The 24,824-nt window shown below is 41.9% G+C and overlaps 1 protein-coding gene across 2 annotated transcripts in view; it reads right to left on the bottom strand.

Annotated features, from left to right (window-relative positions):
- Positions 1 to 24,824, bottom strand: part of MGAM (maltase-glucoamylase) — a 138,198-nt gene that overhangs the window by 8,317 nt on the left and 105,057 nt on the right. For both annotated transcript variants that reach the window (XM_060021020.1, XM_060021019.1), the window contains exons 26-43: positions 24,521 to 24,718; positions 21,681 to 21,835; positions 20,413 to 20,581; positions 20,040 to 20,136; positions 19,064 to 19,176; positions 17,822 to 17,947; positions 16,321 to 16,449; positions 15,962 to 16,072; positions 15,601 to 15,663; positions 10,726 to 10,860; positions 10,170 to 10,257; positions 9,205 to 9,343; positions 8,222 to 8,355; positions 8,069 to 8,103; positions 7,859 to 7,975; positions 4,666 to 4,814; positions 3,980 to 4,064; positions 3,031 to 3,087 (exon numbers count right to left, since the gene is read on the bottom strand). In XM_060021020.1, the coding sequence (XP_059877003.1) occupies positions 3,031 to 3,087; positions 3,980 to 4,064; positions 4,666 to 4,814; positions 7,859 to 7,975; positions 8,069 to 8,103; positions 8,222 to 8,355; positions 9,205 to 9,343; positions 10,170 to 10,257; positions 10,726 to 10,860; positions 15,601 to 15,663; positions 15,962 to 16,072; positions 16,321 to 16,449; positions 17,822 to 17,947; positions 19,064 to 19,176; positions 20,040 to 20,136; positions 20,413 to 20,581; positions 21,681 to 21,835; positions 24,521 to 24,718 (2,100 nt within the window). The remainder of the gene's footprint in view (positions 1 to 3,030; positions 3,088 to 3,979; positions 4,065 to 4,665; positions 4,815 to 7,858; positions 7,976 to 8,068; positions 8,104 to 8,221; positions 8,356 to 9,204; positions 9,344 to 10,169; positions 10,258 to 10,725; positions 10,861 to 15,600; positions 15,664 to 15,961; positions 16,073 to 16,320; positions 16,450 to 17,821; positions 17,948 to 19,063; positions 19,177 to 20,039; positions 20,137 to 20,412; positions 20,582 to 21,680; positions 21,836 to 24,520; positions 24,719 to 24,824) is intronic.

Genomic DNA, 24,824 nt, shown 5'->3' with positions numbered 1-24,824 from the left:
TGTCTCAAAAAGAAACAAAAAAAGTTGAAAGACTCAATCAAAGCTATTTTCTATTTAAAAGCCATGTATAAAACCAGCAATTCCAGGAAACTTTTCTCTTCTTTGAGAGCCCTCACACTTCACTTTCTTGTATAATTATGTACATATGTATTAGTGTTTATAACATGCAAATATTAGCTCCAGATTAGATGGTGAACTCCATAGGGAAACTTCTCCAGTATATACCACACCCAGAGCTCAGTATGGTGGTTTGCACCTGGGCAAGGTTGGGACTAGAGTGAGATGTGTCAGGTGCCTAGGATGCACCATTTAAGAAGGCACTTACTCTCAGCGTCCTGCAAACACAGGGGCCGCCTTAAAAAGGAGCGCCTCCTTAAACCGTGTGCCCTAGGCACCTTACTTGCTTCACCCTGGCCCTGGCCCCGCACCCAGGAGCCTCAGTGTACTCAGAGTGACTGCCTGTTAGTGACTAAGCCAGTCAACATGCAAACTCAGGACAAAGGCTTCACTCACTTAAAGGAAGTTGGCTGCTCCATCCCAGAAAGCCCTCGCTGGGAAGCACAGCGCAGTCTTAACCTACTGCCAACCAGAGGACAGATCCAGCTCAGGAAAAAAGGGCGTGTCAGGGAGGACTCAGGGCTCCATAAGACAGAGAAGAAAAGGAACAAAATTTCCATTGTCCTTGCAGGGTTTTCACCCAGTCCCACTACAAATGGCTTGGCTGAAAGGGCCCAGAGCACGCTCTGCCTCTTGTCCTCCTGCTGTTATCCTTTTGCTGTATTTCTAGTTTGCTGCTTTGCTCTGCTCAGAAAAGTCAGGAGAGGAGGACACTACCTACGATTGTTCCTCAAGAATCAAACTCTGGATTTCCCTGGTGCTCCAGTGGTTAAGAATCCACCTGCCGGGCTTCCCAGGTGGCGCAGTGGTTGAGAGTCCACCTGCGGGTGCAGGGGACGCGGGTTCGTGCCCTGGTCCGGGAAGATCCCACATGCCGCGGAGCAGCTGGGCCCGTGAGCTATGGCCGCTGAGCCTGCGCATCCGGAGCCTGTGCTCCACAACGGGAGAGGCCACAACAGTGGGAGGCCCACGTACTGGAAAAAAAAAAAAAAAAAAGAATCCACCTGCCAATGCAGGGGACACAGGTTCAATCCCTGGCCTGGGAAGATCCCACATGCCATGGAGCAACTAAACCTGTGAGCCACAACTACTGAGCCTGTGCTCTAGAGCCCTCGAGCCACAACTACTGAGCCTGCGTGCCACAACTACTGAAGCCCGTGTGCCTAGAGCCCGTGCTCCACAACAAGAGAAGCCACCGCAATACGAAGCCCACACACCGCAACGAAGAGTAGCTCCCGCTCGCCGCAACTAGAGAAAGCCTGTGCGCAGCAATGAAGACCCAATGTAGTCAAAAATGAATTAAATTAATAAACTTATTAAAAACAAATCAAACTCTGACTTGTCTGTGTCCCTGCAAAAGAACACTGCTTGTACCAATTTACATTCCCACCAACAGTGTAGGAGGGTTCCCTTTTCTCCACATCCTCTCCAGCATTTATTGTTTGTAGATTTTTTGATGATGGCCATTCTGACTGGTGTGAGGTGATACCTCATTGTAGTTTTGATTTGCATTTCTCTAGTAATTGGTACAGCCACTATGGAAAACAGTATGGGGGTTTCTTAAAAAACTAAAAATAGAACTACCATATGACCAGGAATCCCACTCCTAGGCATACACAAAAGAAAACCATAATTCGGAAGGATACATGAACCCCAATGTTCACTGCAGCACTATTCACAATAGCCAGGACACAGAAGCAACCTAAATATCCATCAACGGAGGAATGGATAAAGAAGATGTGGTACATATATACAGTGGAATGTTACTCCATCATAAAAAAGAACAAAATAATGCCATTTGCAGCAACATGGATGGACCTAGAGATTGTCATACTGAGTGAAGTAAGTCAGACAGAGAAAGACAAATATATGATATCGCTTATATGTGGAGTCTAAAAAAAGGCTACAAATTAACTGATCTACAAAACAGAAATAGAGTTACAGATGTAGAAAATAAACTTTTGGTTATCAGGGGGTAAGGGAGAGGAGCGATAAATTGGAAGATTGGAATTGACATAAATACACTACTATATATACAATAGAAAACTAATAAGGACCTACTGTATAGCACAGGGAACTCTACTCAATACTCTGTAATGGCCTATATGGGAAAAGAATCTAAAAAAGAGTGGATATATGTATATGTATAACTGACTCACTTTGCCGTACACCTGAAACTAACACAACATTATAAATCAACTGTACTCCAATAAAAATTGAAAAAAAAAAAAAAGAAAGAACACTGCTTGAAGCTTCTGTGAAAGACTGTTTTCCCAACTTAGTCTCTGGGGTTCAGACTAGCCCAGAAAAGTCATATGACAGAGAAGGCTGTGTTCCTTCCCCATTTCTAAATGCATTTGCATCACACCAGCTCACAAAAGTCAGGCCTTATACCTCTGTGTACATTTTACATACTGCCTAGGGCCTTGCTTACCTTAGGAAAGTACATTTAACAACTCCTCTTTGGGCATCTATGCTATAAAAGAAGGTATTATGTAAAAAGACAGAGGGGAAAAGGCTCCTAATACTTATGAACTTCCAGTCTAGCGGGAGAATATAAACAAAAACCATAGCTTCCAGCACAACTTCAAGCATTTACCAGTGTCTGCCATTTTACACCACTGTGAATAGTGGTGGTATGAGGAAAGATAAAAACTAACACATAAAGAACACCCACAAAAAGCCAGGCACTACAGCAGATGCTTTCACACATTTCAGAACAATTCTGTGAGGGAAGCGGTCTTTCCCCACGTGGAGGTGAGAAAAATGAGGCTACAAGGTTAAAAGTGACATGTCCAAGACACACAACAAGTGGGTTACGGAGCCAGAATTTGACCTGAGGTCTGTCAGCTTCTAAAGCCTGTGCATGCTATCATTTCCCCAGGTTGTATAGAAACAATCAGAAAAACTTACCGTGTAGTAATCATACCAGCGGGCTCTAGGGAAATATGCAGTGACATTTCTGGCGTTCTAAAATTAAACAACAAAAAAAACAAGGCATGAGCAGTAGGCTCAGCTCTCTAGGGCAGAGTAACCATTTGCATAGTAAAGGGGTCAAAACAACGTAGTGGCCTTGGACCCACAGGCCTCTTCTCTCTAGAGGTCACCAGTGTTGGGAAAGGCTCCCTTCTCTGATCCCTTCTCAAACTGGGGAGATCTGCCTAACCAAAAATGGTGGCTTCTGTAAAACCCTTTGGGATCCGGGACTTAAGGGGGGAAAAAACATCATCATTTACTTATAGACTTATCCCATACCCTCTCTAAAGAGACAAACTGAGGCTGGGTCTAGAGCAGAAAAAAAATTTGTAGGTTTACCGCACCAATACTTCAGAAATTATGATTAGTGCAGTAAGTTTTGGAGAAGATCCGGTTAACTGTTACTTTAATCAGAAGCCTAATCATTGATAAATGAAGTAAAGAAAGGGCTGCCTGAGGACCTCTTTTGGAGGAAGGGAAGAGCTAGCCAGCAACAAAAGTATACACATTGCTACAAACAATCCTTCTGAAAAGTTTTGTTTTAATGGTGATAGAGGATAGCAAGGATTTCCTTATAGTACTGTCCCCACCTGACTCATACTCCTTCTTTCAGTTAAAGAAGAAATGATTATATCTTCAAATATATCAAAGGGTTTTTTCCTTCTTGATTATCCAATGAATCAGAATTCGTTATACTGATTTTAAAGATGAGGGAGCTGAGGACCAGAACACCTAAGTAATGAACTTCAGCTCAGAGGGAGAGGAAGAGACAGAGGTAGAATAAGAAACCACATCTCAGGACCCCATCAGATGAGGCCTCTTCTCTTCGACTAGTCACCGGCCTCATAGCTGGGATCCTCTATTCGTCAGAGGCCTCCATACTCACAGGCTCCAGGACAGGGCTGACCAGGAAGGCTGGGCCCAGAAGGAACTGACTGTCTACATCCCAGGTCACCTGGTCTGACACAAACCTGGAGAGGGAAACCAAGGTACCACAGTTAGGACCCCTACAGGACTCCAGATGGAGGCCTTGAAGAAACTCCTCAAGTTCAGACCCAAGTTGGAAATCCAGCCGCATCCTATGCCATCCTTTATTCTTCCCCTAGGTCAACCTTAATTAGACACATGCTTACTTTCTACATGTCATGTTCTTCAAACCCCAGAAATGGCTGGATTTAGACACGTTCTCACCTATCAATGTCTCCACACGTTTCTTAACCACAGCACATTTTAACACAAGAATGGTCTCCATTCCTCAGATATCCCCCTGGATTCGTGACCTGAGCTACTATAAAGGATACGTAGGTCTTTACAGGCCCAAATTAGAAAGAAATTATTCTGTATTGTACTGTATATCATTTTGAAATTTTTCAAAAAAAATCAGTAGTCTTTTACCAAAGATCTAAGGTGTGACTGACACCATGCTAAAAGGAGTCATAACGTACGGTCTGTGCCTAGAGAGCTTTTGGCAAAGGCAGTCATGCCTTTAATTTGGAAGAATTGTTTTCTTCAACTGCCACCATATAGAATAAAATTATCACTTAGTCTTTGGCATCCTCGCTATACACTCACTCATGGAGAAGAGGCCGCACGACAGTGCTGCCCTCCGTGTTGGCCCTGTGCATCAGGGTGTACAGATATGGCAACAGGGTGTATCTGGTCTGCAGGACACTTCTGGAGATATTCACAAAGGTAGAATCCCAGGACACGGGGTCTTGCCTCTAAGGAGAAAAAAAAGTGTTCAGGGCTCAACTTAGGGGACCTGGGGGACGTAAGGAGATAACTGAACATTTATTCCAAATGAAGATCAAACAAAGCTAAACCAACGATGACTATAGATGAGACTCAAAGAATATTTTTAATAGACCAAAAGAGGTCACTGAAGCTTTCCCAGGACAGCTGAAAAAATTCCCCATAAGAAATGGGGGATGGGGTATATATTTGGTACAGTGCCCAAACTGAAAGAATACTGATTCATTGAAACATGAGGATTTTTTTCATGTACTTGTTGGCTATTTGTATATCTTCTTTGGAAAAATGTCTATTCAGTTCCTCTGCCCATTTTTAAATCAGATTTTTTTTTTTTTTTGCTATTGAGTTGTATGAGTGCCTTATATATTTTAGACATTAACCCTTTATCAGATACATAGTTTGCAAGTATTTTCTCCCAATCTGTGGGTTGTCTTTTCATTTTGTTGATTCCATGCAGAAGCTTTTTAGTGTGATGTAGTCCCACTTTTTAAATTTTGCTTCTGTTCTTTGTGCTTTTGGTGTCATATCAAAAAAAAAATTGCCAAGAACAATGTCATGTAGATTTTTCCCTATGTTTTCTTCTAGGAGTTTTATGGTTTCAGGTCTTAATCCATTTTGAGTTAATTTTTTGTGAGTGTGGTAAGATTTGAGTTATTTTTGTGAGTGTGCCTGTGATTATCTAGTTTTACCAACATCATGCATTAAAGAGACTATGTTTTCTCCACAGAGTATTTTTGGCTCTCTTGTCAAATATTAGTTGACAGTACATGCGAAGGTTTATTTCTGGGCTCTATTCTGTTCCATTGGTCTATTAGTCTATTTTTTATGCCAATATCATACTGTTTTGATTACTAGACCATGTACTTTTGATTATTATAGCTTTGTAATATAGTTTGAAATCAGGAGGTCTGATGCCTCTAGCTTTGTTCTTCCTCAGGACTGCTTTAGCTGTCTGTGGTCTTTTGTAATTCCATACAACTTTTAGGATTTTTTTTCTATTTCCGTGAAAAATCACGTTAGAATTTTGATTGGAATTACATTGACTTCATAGATGGTTTTAGTATGGACATTTTAACAATGTTAATTCTTCTGTTCCATGAACACAAAATATTTTTCCACTTGTCTCTTTCATCAATGTCTTACAGTTTTCAGTGTACAGATCTTTCACCTTCTTGGTTAAGTTTACTGCTAAGTACTTTATTGTGTTCTGATGCTATTGTGAATGGGATTGTTTTCTTTATTCCTTTTTCAGATATTTCACTGTTAGTGTATAGAAAGGCAATTGATTTCTGTATGTTGATTTTATATTGTGCAACTTCACTGAATTCATTGATTAGTTTCTAATAGTTTTTTGGTGACATCTTTAGGATTTTCTGTATATAAGATCATATAAACTGTAAACAGAGACCATTTTACTTCTTCCCTTCTGATTTGAATGCTTTTTTTTTTCTCATCTGATGGCTCTGACTAGGACTTCCAGTACTATGTTGAATAGGAGTAGTGAGAATGGGAACCCTTGTCTTTGTCCTGATCTTGAGAAAAAGCTTTCAACTTTTCACTGTTGAGTATAATATTAGCTGTGAGCTTGTCATATACGGCCTTTATTATGTTGAGGTACATTCCTTCTATACTCAATTTGTTGAGAGTTTTTAATCATGAAAGGATGTTGTATTTGTCAAGTCTTTTTTCTTCCTGCACCTATTAAGATGATCATATGACTTTTATCTCTTATTTTATTAATGTGGTATATCACATGATTTGCATATATTGAACCATCCTTGCATCCCACGGTTAAACCCCACTTGATCATGATGCATCATTCTTTCAGTGTGCTGTCAAATTCATTGTACTAATATTCTGTTAAAACTTTTTAGAACTATATTCATCAGGGATATTGGCCTGTTTTTCTTTCCTTGTAGTATATTGGCCTCTTTTTCTTTTCTTGTAGTGTCCTTATCTGCTTATGTATCAGGGTAATGCTGTTCTTGTAAAATTAGTTTGGCAGTGTTCCCAAACCTTTAATTTTTTGGAGGTGAGAAGTATTGGCATTAATTCTTTTTAAAATGTTTTACAGACTTCACCAGGGAAATCATCTGGTCCTGGGCTCTTCTTTGTTGGGAGATTTTTGATTACTGATCTCCTTACTCATTACTGGTCTGTTCAGATTTTCTAGCTCTTCATAATTCAGTCTTGGTAGGTTCATGTTTTTAGAAATTTATCCATTTCAACCAGGTTGTCCAATTTGTCAGTATATAATTGTTCATAGTAGTCTCTTATGATCTTTTATATTTCTGTGGTATCAGTTATAATGTCTCCTTTTTCATTTACAATTTTATTTATATTTGAGCTTCCTCTGTTTTTGTCTTAAGAAATCTAGCTAAAGGGTTGTCAATTTTGTTTATGTTTTCAAAGAACCAGCTCTTAGTTTCATTGATCTATTTTCTGGTCTCTATTTTATTTATTTCTGCTCTGATCTTTGTTATTTCCATTCTTCTGCTAACTTTGGGCTTAGTTTGTTTTTCTTTTGCTAGCTCCTTGAGGTGTAAAGTTAGGCTGCTTATTTGATATCTTTCCTTTTTCTATAAACTTCCCTCTTAGGACTTGGAATGGTAGTTATCAGCGGCTGGGAGGTGAGAGAAATGGGGAGATGTTGGTCAAAGAGTAAAAACTTCTTGTTATAAATTAAATATTTCTGGCGATATAATGTACAGCATGGTATCCATAGTTAACAATACTGTATTATACACTTGAAAGTTGCTAAGAGCGTAGATATTAAATGTTCTTACAACAAAAAAGAAATGGTAATTATGTGACATGATGGAAGTGTTAACTGACCCTACTGTGATAATCATTTCACAATATATAAGTATATCAAATTTAAAAAAAGAAACATGAGGGTTTAACGGTTTTGAAGATGTCTTTGGGGAACACAGACTACATTACTTGTAGTTCAAAAAGGGAGTCTGTGTTCCTGGTGACACAGAACTTCTGAGCTCTGAGCTCAATGTCCTACCCTGGCCCCAATGCTGTTGTGGTTCCTCGAGAAGGGGTAAAAGGCCCCCAGCTGCATCCAGCGAGCACACATTTCATATTCAGCATCTTGAAAGAATCCACAAATATCTGCTCCTGTCTGAAACAGGGTAGAATAAAATGGGCCCGTTAATGATTTCTGAAAGATATCACCATCTGCTTGGTGATTAGGAGTAATCCAAAGGACACTTACAAAGGATATGCCAAAGAGGCTAAACTCCATCATGCCTGCAACGAGAACCACAGCTGTGTCAGACAAGGCACTCATGACCTGCCTCCTCTTCCCTCCTTGGAGAAGCCTTGATCGAAGACCCCAACTCCTCTCCTCTCCCAGCAGCCCACACACCAATGATAGATTTCCTCAGCTGGTCCCACGCGGCCGTGTTGTCACCCAGCCAGTGTCCTCCCCAGCGGCCAGAAGAAGGAAAAGTGGAGCGAGTGATGACGATCCCTCGCTGTCCCGTCACCTCCTGCACAGCTCTGCTCGGAGGGGAACAAGGGGGTGATTTAGGGCACAGCAGGTGAGGAAAGGCCACAAACCTTCTCCTCCCAGAGCTCCTGAGCCTAGGGCATGGTGACAAAATATCTCCTGTGTCACAGAAGGGAATATGGAAATCTAAGCCATGAGGTTCCTCACTGACTGACTCCATATCATGGTGATAATATTAAAAGTTGTGTCTTTACATTGTGTTTTATAGTGTTTCATATAAAAAAAACACTTCACAATGTAATAAACTCACCAGATCACCTAAAAATCATAGGTAATCACTAAATTTTGCTATTTATTTACTCAATACTTAGTTTTATATATTTGGGAAAGAAGAAGATGAATTCCTTTATAAGGCTTTCCTTAGGATACTTCTTATTAAATATGGAATGAGCACACAAAATGGGACAGTGATAATTAAGTAGAACACCAGTTGGCTACCCAACAAGAGTGACAAAAATAAATTCTAATAGAGATGAGTCACTTTTGAAAAAAAGGAAAGAGGTATCCAGTCCTCTGTGTTCCCTTACAATAAGTAAAGTTATCATAGTATCATCCACACTGCGTGATGTCTTATGTCTCCACGTGTATTTCCTCCACTAGGACTATTAGTCTCTTACTTAAATAAGGACCACGCCTTATTTAAATCTGTCCTGCTAACTAGGATCACAGGGTCTGGCTCCATGCTCATGAGTATTTAATAAATGAGAATTGCGACAGAGCTGTAATTAAAGTCTTCTTAACTCTTGGAAGAGGGAATGAAAGGACGAGCAGTGTAGCTTCATCAGTCCCTGGCTGTCCCTGCAGGCTGGCCCGACTGGAGAAGGCAGTTGATGACTCACTCGTACGTGGGTCTGGTCTGGGCCCACCCGTACAGGCTGTGCACGTCGTAGTGCCGCACCGGGGAGCCGTCAGGCAGGAGCTGCTGGCTCTCCATGCACAGGGTCTTGCTGCTCAGGCCCCTGTCCCTGGACTCCAAATCTGAGGAGAAAGATCTGGTGATGTGAAATCCACCCCTGCCTGATCCTGTTTATCCTGGACCTCTCCTCATGGGATCGGACTCTGGATCATAAGACTAACTTGATCCCTGCATGGGTCCCTCTCCTCCCCAGGGGCATGGAAACATGCACGGCTCTGAGCTACAATGGCACTCGCAGGTGTTTTCAACATCCAGGGCCCCGGAGGGTTCCCCGGGAGAAAGCAGGGGCATGGGGGAGAACGCAGTTGTCAAACACTTACTGAGTGACAGGCTCCAACCTAGGCTTTTAACATGTATGTTATTTTATGTCATTCTTATCATAGTTCTATGGAGAAGATATCATTATCTTCCTTTAACAGTTTAAAAAACTGAGATTAGAAAATAGCAAGTAATCTGCTAAAGGTCACACAACTCATAGAGAGTATAATTTCCGGAGCCAAGATATGAACACAAATACAACGCCTAAGTCATTGACTCCATGATAAGGTGAGGCCATTACTTTCCACCCACTGGTGACACAATAAATTCCCGTGGAGGGATTAACATGAGCCTGAAGAAGTAAGACACCTACCTGTGGGATCCTTCGGAGACATCACCACAGTTAAGTGTTTTTTGAAAAAAATTTGAGAAACTTACCCAAAGGGGCCAATAACTTGCCCACACCCAACTGGGTAAAGCTCTTGGAGTGTGTTTGTCTTTGGTCCCCCCAAAACCAGAGTGTCAGTCAGGATGTCCCTGAACATCAGGATAAATGTCTGGCTGCTGGACTCTTGCAGCTCATTCCCTGCAGCCATGGCACTGCCAGTAGAGGAGGCCAAGGGTCCTTACATGGCATGTAGGGAGGGTGGTTCAGACAGGCATCCTTGCAGCCTGGAGGGACTGCCCCACTCACGAAGTTTGCCGGTTCATTCATATCCTAGAAATGTCCAACACAGGAATACTTTACTTTTAAAAAGAATTATATACTGTTAACTCAGAGACAAGGAAGCAGAGAATAATCGTTCACCATCCAGTAATTCCACAGATGCCAGCCCAGGGAGATTCATCAAATCCAGCTTGAGAAAGATCAGTTAAGCCCTACAGAATGACTGGCTGGTGGATTTGAAAAAAAATTCTCACTCAGGGTGTGAGGCAGGCTCAGTTCCAAGGAATTCCTGGTAATCAGCTTGGAATTCTACAGCAAGAACTTCAGACAAGGTACAAGGTATGAGGAGTATCAGAATGGTCCACTCCAGATTGGAGGAACTGCAGTCTGATATGTCCAAAGTCTTTCTTGGATGACGATTACCCCTTTTGATTAAAGGTCAGTAATACATATGCTTAGGCACACAGAGATAGAAACACACCTATCCCCATGTACACAGACACAAACACACACACTTACAATCCATATGCCATCAAACTTCAAGCTCTTCTCTGGATCCCGTGGATTGGTGTACATTTCTCTCAACTCCCTTTTCCACCATGTGATGGTTGAATTACGGAAAAAGTCTGGGAAGGCCACATAAGCTCGGTATTGCTGTAAAAAGTAAATACAATTTATTTGTCCCGAACAAATATATTAGACAGAAAACAGGCATTTCCTAAAAGCTTAACTCATGCGAAGCCTATACTGTGTGGTGATAGTTAATCCAAAGTTATGAGCTTAAGTAATGTTCTTAGCTTATTTGAAATACAATGAGCTCAAAGAACAGAAATGAGCACAAATGAGACACCTTCTTATCATTTGGAAAGCACCCACGGACGGTTTTCCTCTTTGTATCAACAGGAATGGTAGCCATCAACACCCCGAACTCACTTTTTCCATCGTTAGATACCCACCCCTCAACTTCTGTCCTGAGCACTCCTCAAAGACAAAGCATGAGCCAGGGAGACTGCAGCTTGAAAGGGGCAGACAGCAGATGCACTGTCAACAGGTTGTAAAGAAACACCCAGCTGATCCTCTCCTATCTCATTCCCAGTAGGAAAAAAGGGTGAGAGGTAAGACTGCATTTTATCACATAAGACTATCTAACTAATATGTATCTGGGTTTTCTATGGTTTCAGAATCACTTGAAAAGTGCAGTTGTGTGTCAACTAAATTGGGAGGACTGAAAGAGGAAGTTTCAACTCCCCTTTCTCTTATCTTCTTCAAATAATAAAAACTGTCTTTATTTTAACCTGGAAAATGGACCCAAGGTATAACTCCTGAACTATAGCCCCTTTGAGAGCAAGGTCCTTGTTGACCTTTGTATTCTCCAACCATGCTTAGCTTAGTAGCTGACATAAGATAAATGTTTAGAGCATAATTGTAAATTCACACCACTTAGCAACAGCAAATATTCTTACATTTCTATATAGCTACGATGCTTGTTATAGAGCTTTATGGTCCTCTGTATGTCTCAGGAAATTGGTTCCTCTGTGTTCATCAGTACATTTCAAGAGTTAAAAAGCTAAATAATGTTGGTGGCAAAAGTGTGGGTGGGGAGGAAACAACAGAAAAAGGACTTGGTCTAGGGCACCTCCAGTACCTAAACATGATAGGCAAAAGGCAAGTGGAATCCAAATGTCTAGAAAAAAGGCCAAAAAGAACACAAAGAAAAAACCAGAAATGGATTAGTGTACAGGGATCCAGCTCACAGAGAACTTCTGAGGTAGTGAGCCACACCACTGAGCATCTCGTGAAAGGGAGGCATGCCAAGGTTGCCTTTTTGTTAGAAAATGGAGGTAGAAACATGGACCCAACAAAATAGAACCTTTCACCAGAAACAGAGCTCCAGCTCAGGCAGGGTTAGAAACATGGGGTAGAGGAGGGAAGTGGAGAATTGGAATAAACAGAGTCAATACCAGCCGTGTCCAAGTGATAACTGAATCCCAAATGAGATACAAGTGAGAAACTTGACTATGATTTATTAACCCCACTAAAAGGTGCTCTGACCCTTACCCATGAAATTAAAAATGTTCTGCTGTTCTCCAAGGTACTGGCTCTGCCTCACTCCTGTCTGCATTCCACTTTTGCCTCATTGCTTCTGTCCTCACTTTCCCTAGTCCTCAATTCATGATGTACCCACTTGCATGTCTGGTCCCAGGATTACTTACCACAATCCATTGTGTGCTACCAAGATGCAATTCCTAGGCTCCATGCCAGGCTTACTGTATTAAACATCTAAGCTTCAGATCCAGTGGCCTCAGGCCCACTAATCTCATCAAGTGGGTCTTATTAATATAAATAGTTAAAATCATTCTATCTATTGAGAATACCTTATGTGCTACCTAACAAACATTGCGACCCCCTAATGAAGTATTTCCCATCAGGGGCACAATTGGCATTTAGGGCAGAAGAATTCTTGGTGGAAAATCCCCTGCAATTGGGCATCCCTGGTCACTGCCTACAAAATGTCACTTGGTGCTCCCCTTGCAATAATCAAAACTGTCCCACAGATTTCCAAATGCCCTCAAGGTGGCAGTATTGCCTCTAATGGCCGATGCACTATAGGGCTCACACAGTGGTAGCCAACTTCTTGATTGCTGAAGTGGCCCTCTCCCCAGCATACTGATTTAAAAGTCATGGTACTGCCATAAAAACAGACACATAGACCAGTGGAACAGAACAGCAAGCCCAGAAATGAACCCACACATGTGCAGTCAATCAATCTTTGACAAGGGTGCCAAGAACACAAATGGGGAAAGGACAGTCTTCTGTTAACAGTGTTAGAAAAACGTGGATATGTAGAGAACAAACGTATGGACACCAAGGGGGGAAAGCAGCAGGGGGGGTGAGGGTGGGATGAATCTAAGAAAAAAGAAAAACATGGATATCCACATGCAAAAGAATGAAACTGGACTCCTATCTTACACTGCTCACAAAAATTAATTCAAAATGAATTAAAGACTTAAATGGAAAACCTGAAGCCATAAAACTCCTAGAAGAAAACACAGGAAAAAGCTCCTTGACATTGGTCTTGGCAATGATTTTTTTGGATTTGACACCAAAAGCACAAGCAACAAAAGCAAAAATAAACAAGTGGGATTACATCAAACTAAAAAGCTTCTCCACAGTTAAGGAAACAATCAACAAAATGAAAAGGCAACTTACAGAATGGGAGAAAATGTTTGTAAATCAAATACCTGATGAGTTAATATCGGAAGTATATAAGCTTATACAACTCAATAGCAAAAAAAACAAAAAACAACCCACAAATATATTGATTTAAAAATGGACAAAGGAGGGGCTTCCCTGGTGGCGCAGTGGTTGAGAGTCCGCCTGCCGATGCAGGGGACATGGGTTCATGCCCCAGTCCGGGAAGATCCCACATGCCGCAGAGCAGCTGGGCCCATGAGCCATGGCCGCTGAGCCTGCGCGTCCGGAGCCTGTGCTCCGCAACGGGAAGGGCCACAACAGTGAGAGGCCCGCGTACCGCAAAAAAAAAAAGGACAAAGGACCTGAACAGACATATTATAAAGCAGGCATACAAATGGCCAACAGGTACATGAAAAGGTTCTCAGTAACACTAATCATCAAGGAAATGCAAATCAAAACCACAATCATAATCTGTTAGGACAGCTTTTATGAAAAAGATGAGAGATAACAAGTGTTGGCAAGGATGTGAAGAAAAGGGAACCCTTGTGCACTGCTGGGGGGAATATAAATTGGTATAGCCACTACAGAAAATACTGGGTTAGCAAAAACTTCGTTAGGGTTTTTCCATAAGATGTTATGGAAAAACCAGAACAAACTTTTTGGTCAACCCAATAGTATGGCATTCCCTCAAAAAATTAAAAATAGAACTACTGTATGATCCAGCAATTCTACTTCTGGGTATATATCCTGAAGGAAGCAAAATCAGCATCTTGAAGAGATATCTGTACTCCCATGTTCACTGCAGCATTTATTCACAATAGCCAAGATGTTGAAGTAACGTAAGTGTCTGTCCACACATGAATGGATAAAGAACGTGTGGTGTCTATACATACAATGGAATATTATTCAGCTATGAGAAAGAAGGAAAACCTGCCATTTGCAACAAAATGGATAAACCTAGAAGGCATTATTCTGAGTGAAATAAGCCAGACAGAGAAAGACAAATTCTGTATGATCTCACTTATATGTGGAATCTGAAAAAAAAAAAAAAAAAGTTGAACTCATAGAAACAGAGAGTAGAGTGGTGATTACCGGGTGTCAGGGGGTGGAGGAAATGAGGAGATGCTGGTCAAAGGTGGCAAGCCTTCATTTCTAAGATGAATACATTTCGGAGCCTAATGTACAACATGGCGATTGTCGTTAATAATACTGTATCGTATACTTAAAAGCTGCTAAGAGAGTAGATCTTAAACATTCTCACCACACAGTACACCAATGGCAACTAGGTGAAATGATGGATGCGTCACTTAACCTGATTCTCATAATCATTTCATGATATATATGTATATCAAATTATCACATTGTACACTTTACATATATACAATTTTATTTGTCAATTATATGCCGTTAAGCTGGTGGAAAATAGTAAAAACTAAATAAATAAAGTCAAGGAGCCCATGACCCTGAACTTCTCTGGCAGATTCCCATGTCCATGTGGGCTGCCTGGACCATGAAACTTCAAGTGATCTTCTGTGAGAAGCAACAGAGATTACAGCAAGCTAGGTTCTCTCCCTTGGATCCTCACCTGAGATCCATTACAAGTAAGAACCTGTTTCCAGAAGACTGAAAGTTTTAACATATGGCTGGAAACTGGGAGATAAGATCAAAGTTGGGAAACCCAAGGAAAGATGGGGGGATTTATAAGAGAGAAGATGGAAAAGCCTGTCCATGAAAAAAAAGAGGTATAGAGAAAATTACCCAATCACTGAAGACAGGTGTGGGAGACTGTTTAAAAGGGATACGCAAGGCAAAAACAACAATAATGAAAACAATAAATACACTAATTCAGGCAAAAGGCACTGTTTCTTCGAGGTATCATTCAGTGGAAATTTCATGGATGTTTGCAATCTGAAAGCCTTGGATTGGAAATCACCACTCTGTCACCTAAAAGCATGGACAGAAGTAATTTAAGCTCTCTGAGTCTTAGTTATGCAAAGTATAATAATATCTACCTCCCAACCGGGGTAAAATATTGCATGTAAAGTGACTGGCACACAGACAGACACACAGGACATGTTCCCTACGTAAGTTTCCTCATCTCGCGCCCATGCCCATGCCATGGGGATGTCCAGTATCCTAAGTATGGCTGCACCTTCCTGGCAACACTGATTTCACCCAACATCCATACAGGCCCTTTACCTCCACTTGACTTTCCCAGTCTAGAGAACTGTTGATAACAATATCAGGAAAATCAGGCCAGACCTGTGAAGAGAAAAATGTTTAAAAGCAATGCACTAGATAATCTCTCTTACTTAGCATTTCCTAAGAAACTATAAACCATGTCCTAGAGGTGATAATTTGATTTTCTTGTAGGGCTGATCTAAAGAAAAGTGGGTCTCACAATGCACAAACATTCCTTTAAAATTCCTTAACAGTGGTGACAAAGACTGATGGAGAAAATGACAACTTCTGACCTCAGAGTCCAAACAGAAAAGAAAAAAAAAAAATGTACAAACACATTAACAGTGTGGGGATTAGTGGCTCACTGCTCAGAGCATACCTTTCCCCAAACAATGCTTCCATCATTCGGATCTTTGATGAAGACATCATCCTCCACACCCCGCGTGAAAGGGGGATAGGGCTTTGTCTCGTTGCCAGAAATGGCTGGGTCCTGAAATCAAAGCACAGGTCAGGTGAGAAAACCAAAGCCAGGGTAGAAAAATGGAGAACTCTTCAAAAGCGGAGCCATCAGCTTCCACCTGAGCTGTAGAGCTTCTGTGAATCCAGGGAAATACACTTTTCTTACTGAACCTCAACTTCTCTATTCATAGCATGGAAGAAAACACAAGTATAAAGCTTTCTGCACCAAATCCCATTCACTCTTCCAAACAGACTCTGCCCATTCACACAGGGACTCACCAGAATGAGGATGACCCGCATCCCGTCGGCCTTCATTCGAGTAATCAGAGCTGGAAGCCCCTCAAACTCGGGGCTGAGGGTGAAGTCCAGCTGCCGCTCCATGTAGTCGATGTCCGCGTACTGCACGTCCTGGAGGAGGACAAAGGAAACTTGCAAAAGCCCAGGTTCTACGTGAGAACAACGCTCCACTAACCAATGGTGAATTTCAGTCGGCATCTTTTTGATTCTTTCAAATCCCACCTCTGTTATTTGTTAGGTATTAGGTTCTGGAAAATTCACCTAATTTTCAAATTTTGAGTCGTAAAATAGAAAAAAACTAAATTTGCAAAAAATAGGATGATAATGCCGAACTAGCAAGGCTGTGGAGATAAATGAAAGCAGCAGATGAAAGTGCTTTGTGAAGGGCCATTATAAGGAGCGATTGTGGCCACCACCCCATCCCCAGAGGCTGCCCCTGGTATCAGTGACTCATACTCAGAAAAAATAACATAATATAAACTACCCGGTACGAATATAACGTGGATAGTAAGCCCATTAAAACAAAACAAACAAAAGCCACTGTAACTGCTTTGGAATCACTAATCCTGGGGGTTATCAGACACAGCTTTCTTATTAAGAATAAAATATTGCATGCTATACTTTCCGTTAGTAGGAACAATCATAAACAATAGAAAAATCAATAGAATAAAATTAAGTATGTAAATGGTTTATGGGACCAATTCTCTGATTAGTGGACCCCTCTCATCTTCAAGTGAAGGTGGAGTTTGTTTCCATAATTATTTCCTCTGGAAACCAGTCCCAAGATCCCTACATTCAACCAGGAATTAGCTCAAAGCTGTGGGAACACTGGGCTGCAGTGCCAGCAAAGCGTTGGAACTGAGGTTGTAGCTACACACACAGTGGTCTGACTGAATTTGGGTCAATTTCTTTTTTTTTTTTTTTTTCCGGTACGCAGGCCTCTCACTGTTGTGGCCTCTCCCGTTGCGGAGCACAGATTCTGGACGCACAGGCTCAGCAGCCATGGCTCACGGGCCCAGCCGCTCCGTGGCACGTGGGATCTTCCTGGACCGGGGCACGAACCCGCGTCCCCTGCATCGGCAGGCGAGCTCTCAACCACTGTGCCACCAGGGAAACCAGGTCAATTTCTTTTAATTAAGCAAAACTACTCTCTGGGCAACATTTTTACGGTAGCAAGAATGCTTTTGACTAGATGTTGTGAAGTCATGTGAAAGAAACGGAAGCATGATCTAGCAGAAAGAGCCCTCGGGCTGACCCAATGCCCTCTTCCTTTGGCAAATCACTGTGACTCTTCAAGTTGGGGACAATGACACCCCCCCCTTATATTACTACTGGGTAGGGGTGAGGCTGAGTGTGATACTGTATGAGAAAGTACTTTGTAATTTTATAGAACCTGATAAAAATCAGACAAACTAATCCAGATACAGAGACAAGGGTTGGCCATGCGGTCCCAGAGCCAGTACCCCACAGACTGACAACGTACATAGGGGATCTGGGCAGCCACCATCTCATCATACAAGCTACCAATCTCAGCGTCGTTCATGTATCCATAGCGACACAGCTGAAACCCCAAGGACCAATAAGGAACCATCACTGGCCGACCAATCAACTAGAAAATAAACAGAAAATTTAGTCCTTAAGAAGAAGAATCTGGGTTAAAGTTGTACACAAAGTAATAAGAATATTTTTTCCAGTGTCCCCAGTTAGATAATCAACAAATTCAAATCCAGAGAGAAACTAAGAGGATGCAGAGCCACTGAGATAACTTGGAGGAAGCTTCCTGCCAGACTTGAGCTCTCTCCCCAGGAGTTTTGGAAAACCTGATTTTGCTCTCATTCCTAGTGGCAGACCAGCTTACTGGTTAAGAACACGAAATTCAGAAGCAACATACCAAAATGTCTGGGTAACCATATGCGATCCGGTCTCTGCTGGCTATGTGACTCTGGGCAAAAGTGAAATAGCCTCTTCTATATCTGTTTCTTCACTTGTAAATTGAGGATAATAATAGATTTGTTTCATAGTGTTTTTGTGAAGACTGAATGAGTTAACGTATGTAAAGTGCTCTGACATGCAACAAGTAATATATCAGTGACATATAGTAAGTTTTATGTCTGTGTTTGTTGCTGCTGCCAAAGCAACTGTTGGGACCACTATGACCACAACCCTCATCACTACAATCACCACCCTCACTGCCACCACTCTCACTGCCACCACCATCATCACCGCCATCATCACCACCACCACCATCACCACCATCACCACTATTACCACTCTCACTGCCACCACCCTCACTGCCACCACCACCATTACTACCATCGCCATCATCACCACCACCACAACCCTCACCACCACAATCACCACCCTCACTGCCACCACTGCCACCACCATCACCACCACCACCACCATTACCTCCATCGCCACTACTACCACTGTCACTGCCACCACCCTCACTGCCACCACCATCATCACCACCACCACCATCACCATCATCACCACTATTACCACTTTCACTGCCAACTACCACCAGTGGCACCACTACTTTTGATACTTCTGCTAGTCTGCAATGCTCTGAGAGGCTACGAATATAATGGTTATCGGGATGTATTTATTGTTCCTTATTCTATAGCCTACCTGTCTCCCAGAAAGACCAACAATTCTAGTTATCATCTAAGAACTACAGAATGTGCTGTATAAATACTTGGTAACCAGCTGAATTCCCTCCTACCTCAGTGTACTGCTGAGTGACAAGCTCTGGAGTTGGCCCCAAGAAGACACAGAAGTCCAGAATTCCTCCTGTGGTGCGGTATGTCACGGCAGGCAAGGGCTGGAATGTCACATCTGGAAATGTAGGAAAATACCAATCAATATGGAAACCTTCAAGTGAGAAATTACCCCTGAAATTCATACATTCTCCCTCTTCCTATGCCTCCTTATTGTAGAGTACTGAGAGAAGGTATTTTGTACTATGCCTACAGAGAATTTAAAAAGTTAAGTGAAGGTCTGCAGGGTAATCTGCGCCTGGATTTTCTTCCCTTTCATGCACTTATTACCTTATTATATGTTTTGTCTTTCTGTTCTTTTAGAATTGTTATTAACATTTTTATTTCAGAATAGTTTAAAACTTACAAGAAGTTGCAAAAATAGTACTAAGAGTATTCTTGGACAATTCACCCAGCTTCCCCCAATGGTAACTTCTTATATAACCATTGTACATTGTCAAAACCAGGAAACTGATGTTGATATAATACTATTAACTCAGGTAGAGGCCATATTCAGATTTCACCAGTTTTCACAAGCATGCTTTTTAACCCCACTTCCTGATTTTCCACCCCCTTTCCAATATACCACGCAAATTTTCTTTACACCCTCGTACCCCCAGAGTGAGTGCTCTGACCCCCAGCTTCATCACTAATTCAGATTATATTAGTGGCTCCCACTGGCTGACCTCCAGGATACTTGGGACTTGCTTGGTTTTGCTACCCCTTCTTACGTTGTTTATGCCAAATAAGAGTTAATTCTTATTACTACACGTTACTGAATTGAAATAAACAGAACTGCTAAAGAGAATGAAGAAAAAAAATAAAAAGCACTCTCCACAAGATAATAATTTTGACTTCGGGGCCACATGATCAAACACATTCTAAAGTTCCTCAAGGATGACTGATTCACAAAAATAAGGGGAGATGCCAGCATCATCTTACCCATGGCGTTGCTGTTCAGCAGCAGGGCCCCGTGGGCATTGCCATCCTCCTCCAGTGCCATGTAGTAGGGGTGGACACCATAGGAATTCTTCTTGTACTGGGAGAGTCATGGGGAAAAGTGGCAGGAGGTTAGAAGACAAAGGGGGAAAAAAGACAGAGATTGAGAAAGAAACTCAACAAATTGATTGATAAGGTGTGTCTAGTCTTCTCTGTGAAATAAACACATAAGAAACAAAGAAACCCGAGAATTGGCCTACTTGCCTAAAAGCAGAATGTGACCATCCAGGTTGAGTGTTGGAAAGATGAAATATGAAGCATACACAGTGTGGGTGGACAGAGGCAAAGACACAGATCCCAAATGCTCTGCCCTTACCCCCGGGGGCTGGTCTCGGGAAAACATTCCCCACGTGTTCCAGTTCAAGTCTCTTCGAAAGGCTGTGTGCTCAGTTTCCCCAAAGCCATAGAGGTACTGGGAGGGGAGGCGCGTGGAGATGCGGATGAACATGTCGTTGAAGGTGAAGCCAAGGAGCTGAGAGTCCCAACTGCAACACAAAAGGGTACGTTTGCAAAAGAAATGGGCTGTTCTAATAGCTTCAAGCAACTGACTTCTCAGGGAAATTGAACTCTTGATTTCCTCCTCCCACCCAGAACCTCCCTGTTGACCTCCCACACAAAACATAAAGTCTATACGATTAAAACAATCAGAGACTCCCTTGCTATACAAGCCCAGGAGCCAGTTCTTTCTTCTATTTTCCTCTATCACTACCTCCTTCTAGTGGTCCCTCCAGAATGCCAAATCCAATCAGTCTCACCATCTCAGCTGCCAACACTTCACAGCAGGCCTAGTTTCCACCCTTGCCCCACTATAGTCCATTTTCTACACAGCATCCAGAATGATTACTTTTTAAGCATCTCACATCATGTCAACCCCTGTTTGCAATTCTTCAGTGATTCTCATTGAAACATCTTGTGACGTCTTCAAGGCCATTCCTGATCTGAAGCCACCTGGACCCCAGCCTCATCTCCCCCCACTCACCTCCTTACTTACGATACTACTGCCACCACATTGGACTTTTTTCCCCTTAATAAGGCAAGTTTGCTCCTGTTTCTTGGTCTGTGCACTGACTACTCAATTTGCTTGAAGTGTTCTCACTCCTCCCCCATCTCCATGGGGGAGGCTGCTTCTGCTCATCCAGGTCCTACTTAAAATGTCACCTCCTTGGAGAGACCACCTCTGACCACAGTATCAAAGCAGTAACCTCCCCACAATTATCAATTACCCTGTTCTTTTTCCTGCATAGCAGTTGTCACTATCTAAACCGCTACATATTTTAACTTAAATTATTTTTGTTATTTCCTTAGTATTTTTTGTCATAAAAAGAAAGACCTCATCTTCTATAACCATGTACTATGGAGAAGACACCCCATAAACATTTGTTGAATGAATCCCTAGGTACATGCAGCTGCCTCAGGAATTATTCCCAGGGCACTAAAGATTTCTCATAAGAACAGAAGGAAATAACTTGTTCATGAATCTGGAAATGGACAGTGTGTTGCTTTGAGCATGATATCCCCAAGGACAATGGACCTGGCAATGATACAGGTAATCATCAATTCCAAGTCAGACTAAGAGCCATTTACATTACAGTGCCTGTACTCTTCCGGCGAATTTCAATCCCAAAAGGATTCTTCTTAATGAGGACATCATAAAGTCGACTCTCAGAGGTGCTGGATGGAACCCTGGGTATGTTGAGAGGGACTGGAACTTCATACCGGTTGTTGTTGGGATCATAAATCTAGGACCAGAGGAAACAGATTTTAGGCAAGTATAGTTGTCCTGAAACCTACACTCTTAGCAGAAACTTGATGTCTTTGACAAAGAGTCTGAACACTACATTTGTCTTCTTTAAGCTCATGATACTGGAAATTTAATTAACAAATCAAAGAACAACGTCACATTTACTATTTTGATCTGAGTCTGTCATATCTCATTTTGTTTTTTAAAGAAGATGTTGGGGGTAGGAGTTTATCAATTAATTTATTTTATTTTTGCTGTATTGGGTCTTCGTTTCTGTGTGAGGGCTTTCTCTAGTTGTGGCAAGCGGGGGCTACTCTTCATCGCGGTGCGCGGGCCTCTCACTATCGCAGCCTCTCTTGTTGCGGAGCACAGGCTCCAGACGCGCAGGCCCAGTAGTTGTGGCTCACGGGCCCAGTTGCCCCGCGGCATGTGGGAGCCTCCCAGACCAGGGCTCGCACCCATGTCCCCTGCATTAGCAGGCAGACTCTCAACCACTGCGCCACTAGGGAAGCCCCTGTCATATCTCATTTTTAAAGCCTGTATTACATAAACACATTCCTTTGATATTGGTTCTACCTTGGGAAATCAGTCTGGAATTTATGAATATATTCTTTATTACTTTGTGTGTGGGTGTGTGACTGTATGTGAGTACCTGAAAACATTTCTGAACTGAAAAAAAATCCCCCCCAAAAAACATGATGGAATATTACTCAGCCATAAAAAGAAACAAAATTGAGCTATTTGTAATGAGGTGGATGGACCTAGAGTCTGTCATACAGAGTGAAGTAAGTCAGAAAGAGAAAGACAAATACCATATGCTAACACATATATATGGAATTTAAGGAAAAAAAATGTCATGAAGAACCTAGGGGTAAGACAGGAATAAAGACACAGACCTACTAGAGAATGGACTTGAGGATATGGGGAGGGGGAAGGGTAAACTGTGACAAAGCGAGAGAGTGGCATGGACATATATACACTACCAAACGTAAAATAGATAGCTAGTGGGAGGCAGCCGCATAGCACAGGGCGATCAGCTCGGTGCTTTGTGACCACCTAGAGGGGTGGGATAGGGAGGGTGGGAGGGAGGGAGATGCAAGAGGGAAGAGATATGGGAACATATGTATATGTATAACTGATTCACTTTGTTTGTTATATGTATAACTGATTCACTTTGTTATAAACTAACACACCATTGTAAAGCAATTACACTCCAATAAAGATGTAAAAAAAAAAACAACAAAAAATCAAAAAAAACCCCCATGAACTCTACTTGATTAAAATAATCATAGATGTCCTTGTTAAAAATGGGGTCTACACTGATTCACTGAGTACCTACTATATTCTTACCTGATGCTGTACTAGACACAAGGATCACTAAACTGAGTAAGACACAGTTATTGCTTTCAAGAAGTCCACATACTAATGGAAAGTGAAAGAGAGGTGCCCACACTACCTGAGAGATACATGTTAACGTAGAGCTATACAGAAGTATTGTGAGGTTACAGGAAAGGAAATGCCTAACAATGTTTCTGGAAGACTGAGACAGTTTCATGAGGGAAAAGGCTGAGTCTTAAAAAGATTTTCAGTCATTAAACAAGCACAGAATGAAAATCAAGTGCTTCCTGGCAGAGATATAAATGCAAAGGCACAGAGAATTAAAAGAAAGAGGCAAGTATTTTGGAGAGGCTGCTGCATAATCGGGAGCTAGAACAGGAAAGAATTAAACCTGGGAACTTGATCAGGTTCCTTTATTTCAAACCCATTAGGCGCTTACCACTTGCCAGTGTTACAGTGAGGATAGAAAGATAAAAGAGTTTCATCCCTACATTAGAAGATGTGGAAGAGCTCACTGTCCAGGTTGATATCAGATTGTCAAGAACATTTCAAGCAATGCCACACTGGCCTGAGTCTTTCGTTTATTCTCTCAATAAACTTTTGAGAACTTACTATCTCCTAAGCTTTGTGTTACATTTCAGGAACACAGAGATGAAGGGACAAATTCCTGTCCTTGAGAAACTTACAATTCAACAGCGAAAAAGATATCAAAAACAGCCCATCGCTTGTCCTGAGATGTAATTAAATCATGGGAGAGAAAGAGATCAGTACACTCTTGTAGGTATTTCATATATCCCAAATTCAGTGTTCAGAACTGAACTCATCATTTTATTTTGCCTAAGCTCAAACCTTTTCAGTTTTCCCATCCCAGTTAATGTCACCACCATCCATATAAAGACATAAGCTAGAAACATGGTAATCGTCTTGATGCTTCTCTCTCCCTCATAGACTACTTGTAATTAATCACCAGATCCCATAATGCTACTTGTCACTCTCTCAAAGATGTCCACTTCTCCATCTCCTTTCTGTACCTCGTTTAAGCTCAGTCCCTCATCTGGATTTCCTAACTGGTAGCCTCCTAACTTGTCTCTCCTTTTTCACTCTTGACCTCCCAACCACTTTCCTTACAGTAGACACAGCAATCGTTTCAAAGTGCAATTTAGAACAGGTGTCACTGTTCCATCAATGGTCTCCAATTACTCTTAGGATAATAATCTAGTATATTGTAGCATGGCTAACTTAGAAGAGCAGACTGATTTCAGGGTTCTGTAACCTTGACTAGCAAAGAATAATGGAAATGAAAAGTGCCAAGTAGGTACTTGACACGTATACTGTAAACACATACCTTAAACTGCAGCATGGTATCCTTATGGTAGGTCACATTCAGACGGAGGGACTTCACGGGTACGGAGGGCAAAGAGGAGGCATACGAAGACTTTAAGGAGAGCACAGCTGTGGCCCCATGTAAGTCATACTGAACATCACTGACAGAGTATAGATCATTGACAAAATAGCAAAAAGGGACTCCAGGAGAACCGGATACCTGAAAAGTAAAGCCAAATCCAGCTCGGCATGAGTTCTAAGATGATCAGATATAAAGGGGCTAGAAAAGGCAATTTGCAGGGAGATAAAGATAAAACCAGTCATTT

The sequence above is a fragment of the Delphinus delphis genome, chromosome 9 (genome assembly GCF_949987515.2).
Source record: "Delphinus delphis chromosome 9, mDelDel1.2, whole genome shotgun sequence".
Taxonomy (NCBI): Eukaryota; Metazoa; Chordata; class Mammalia; order Artiodactyla; family Delphinidae; genus Delphinus; species Delphinus delphis.
This window is presented reverse-complemented; position numbering and strand designations above follow the sequence as displayed.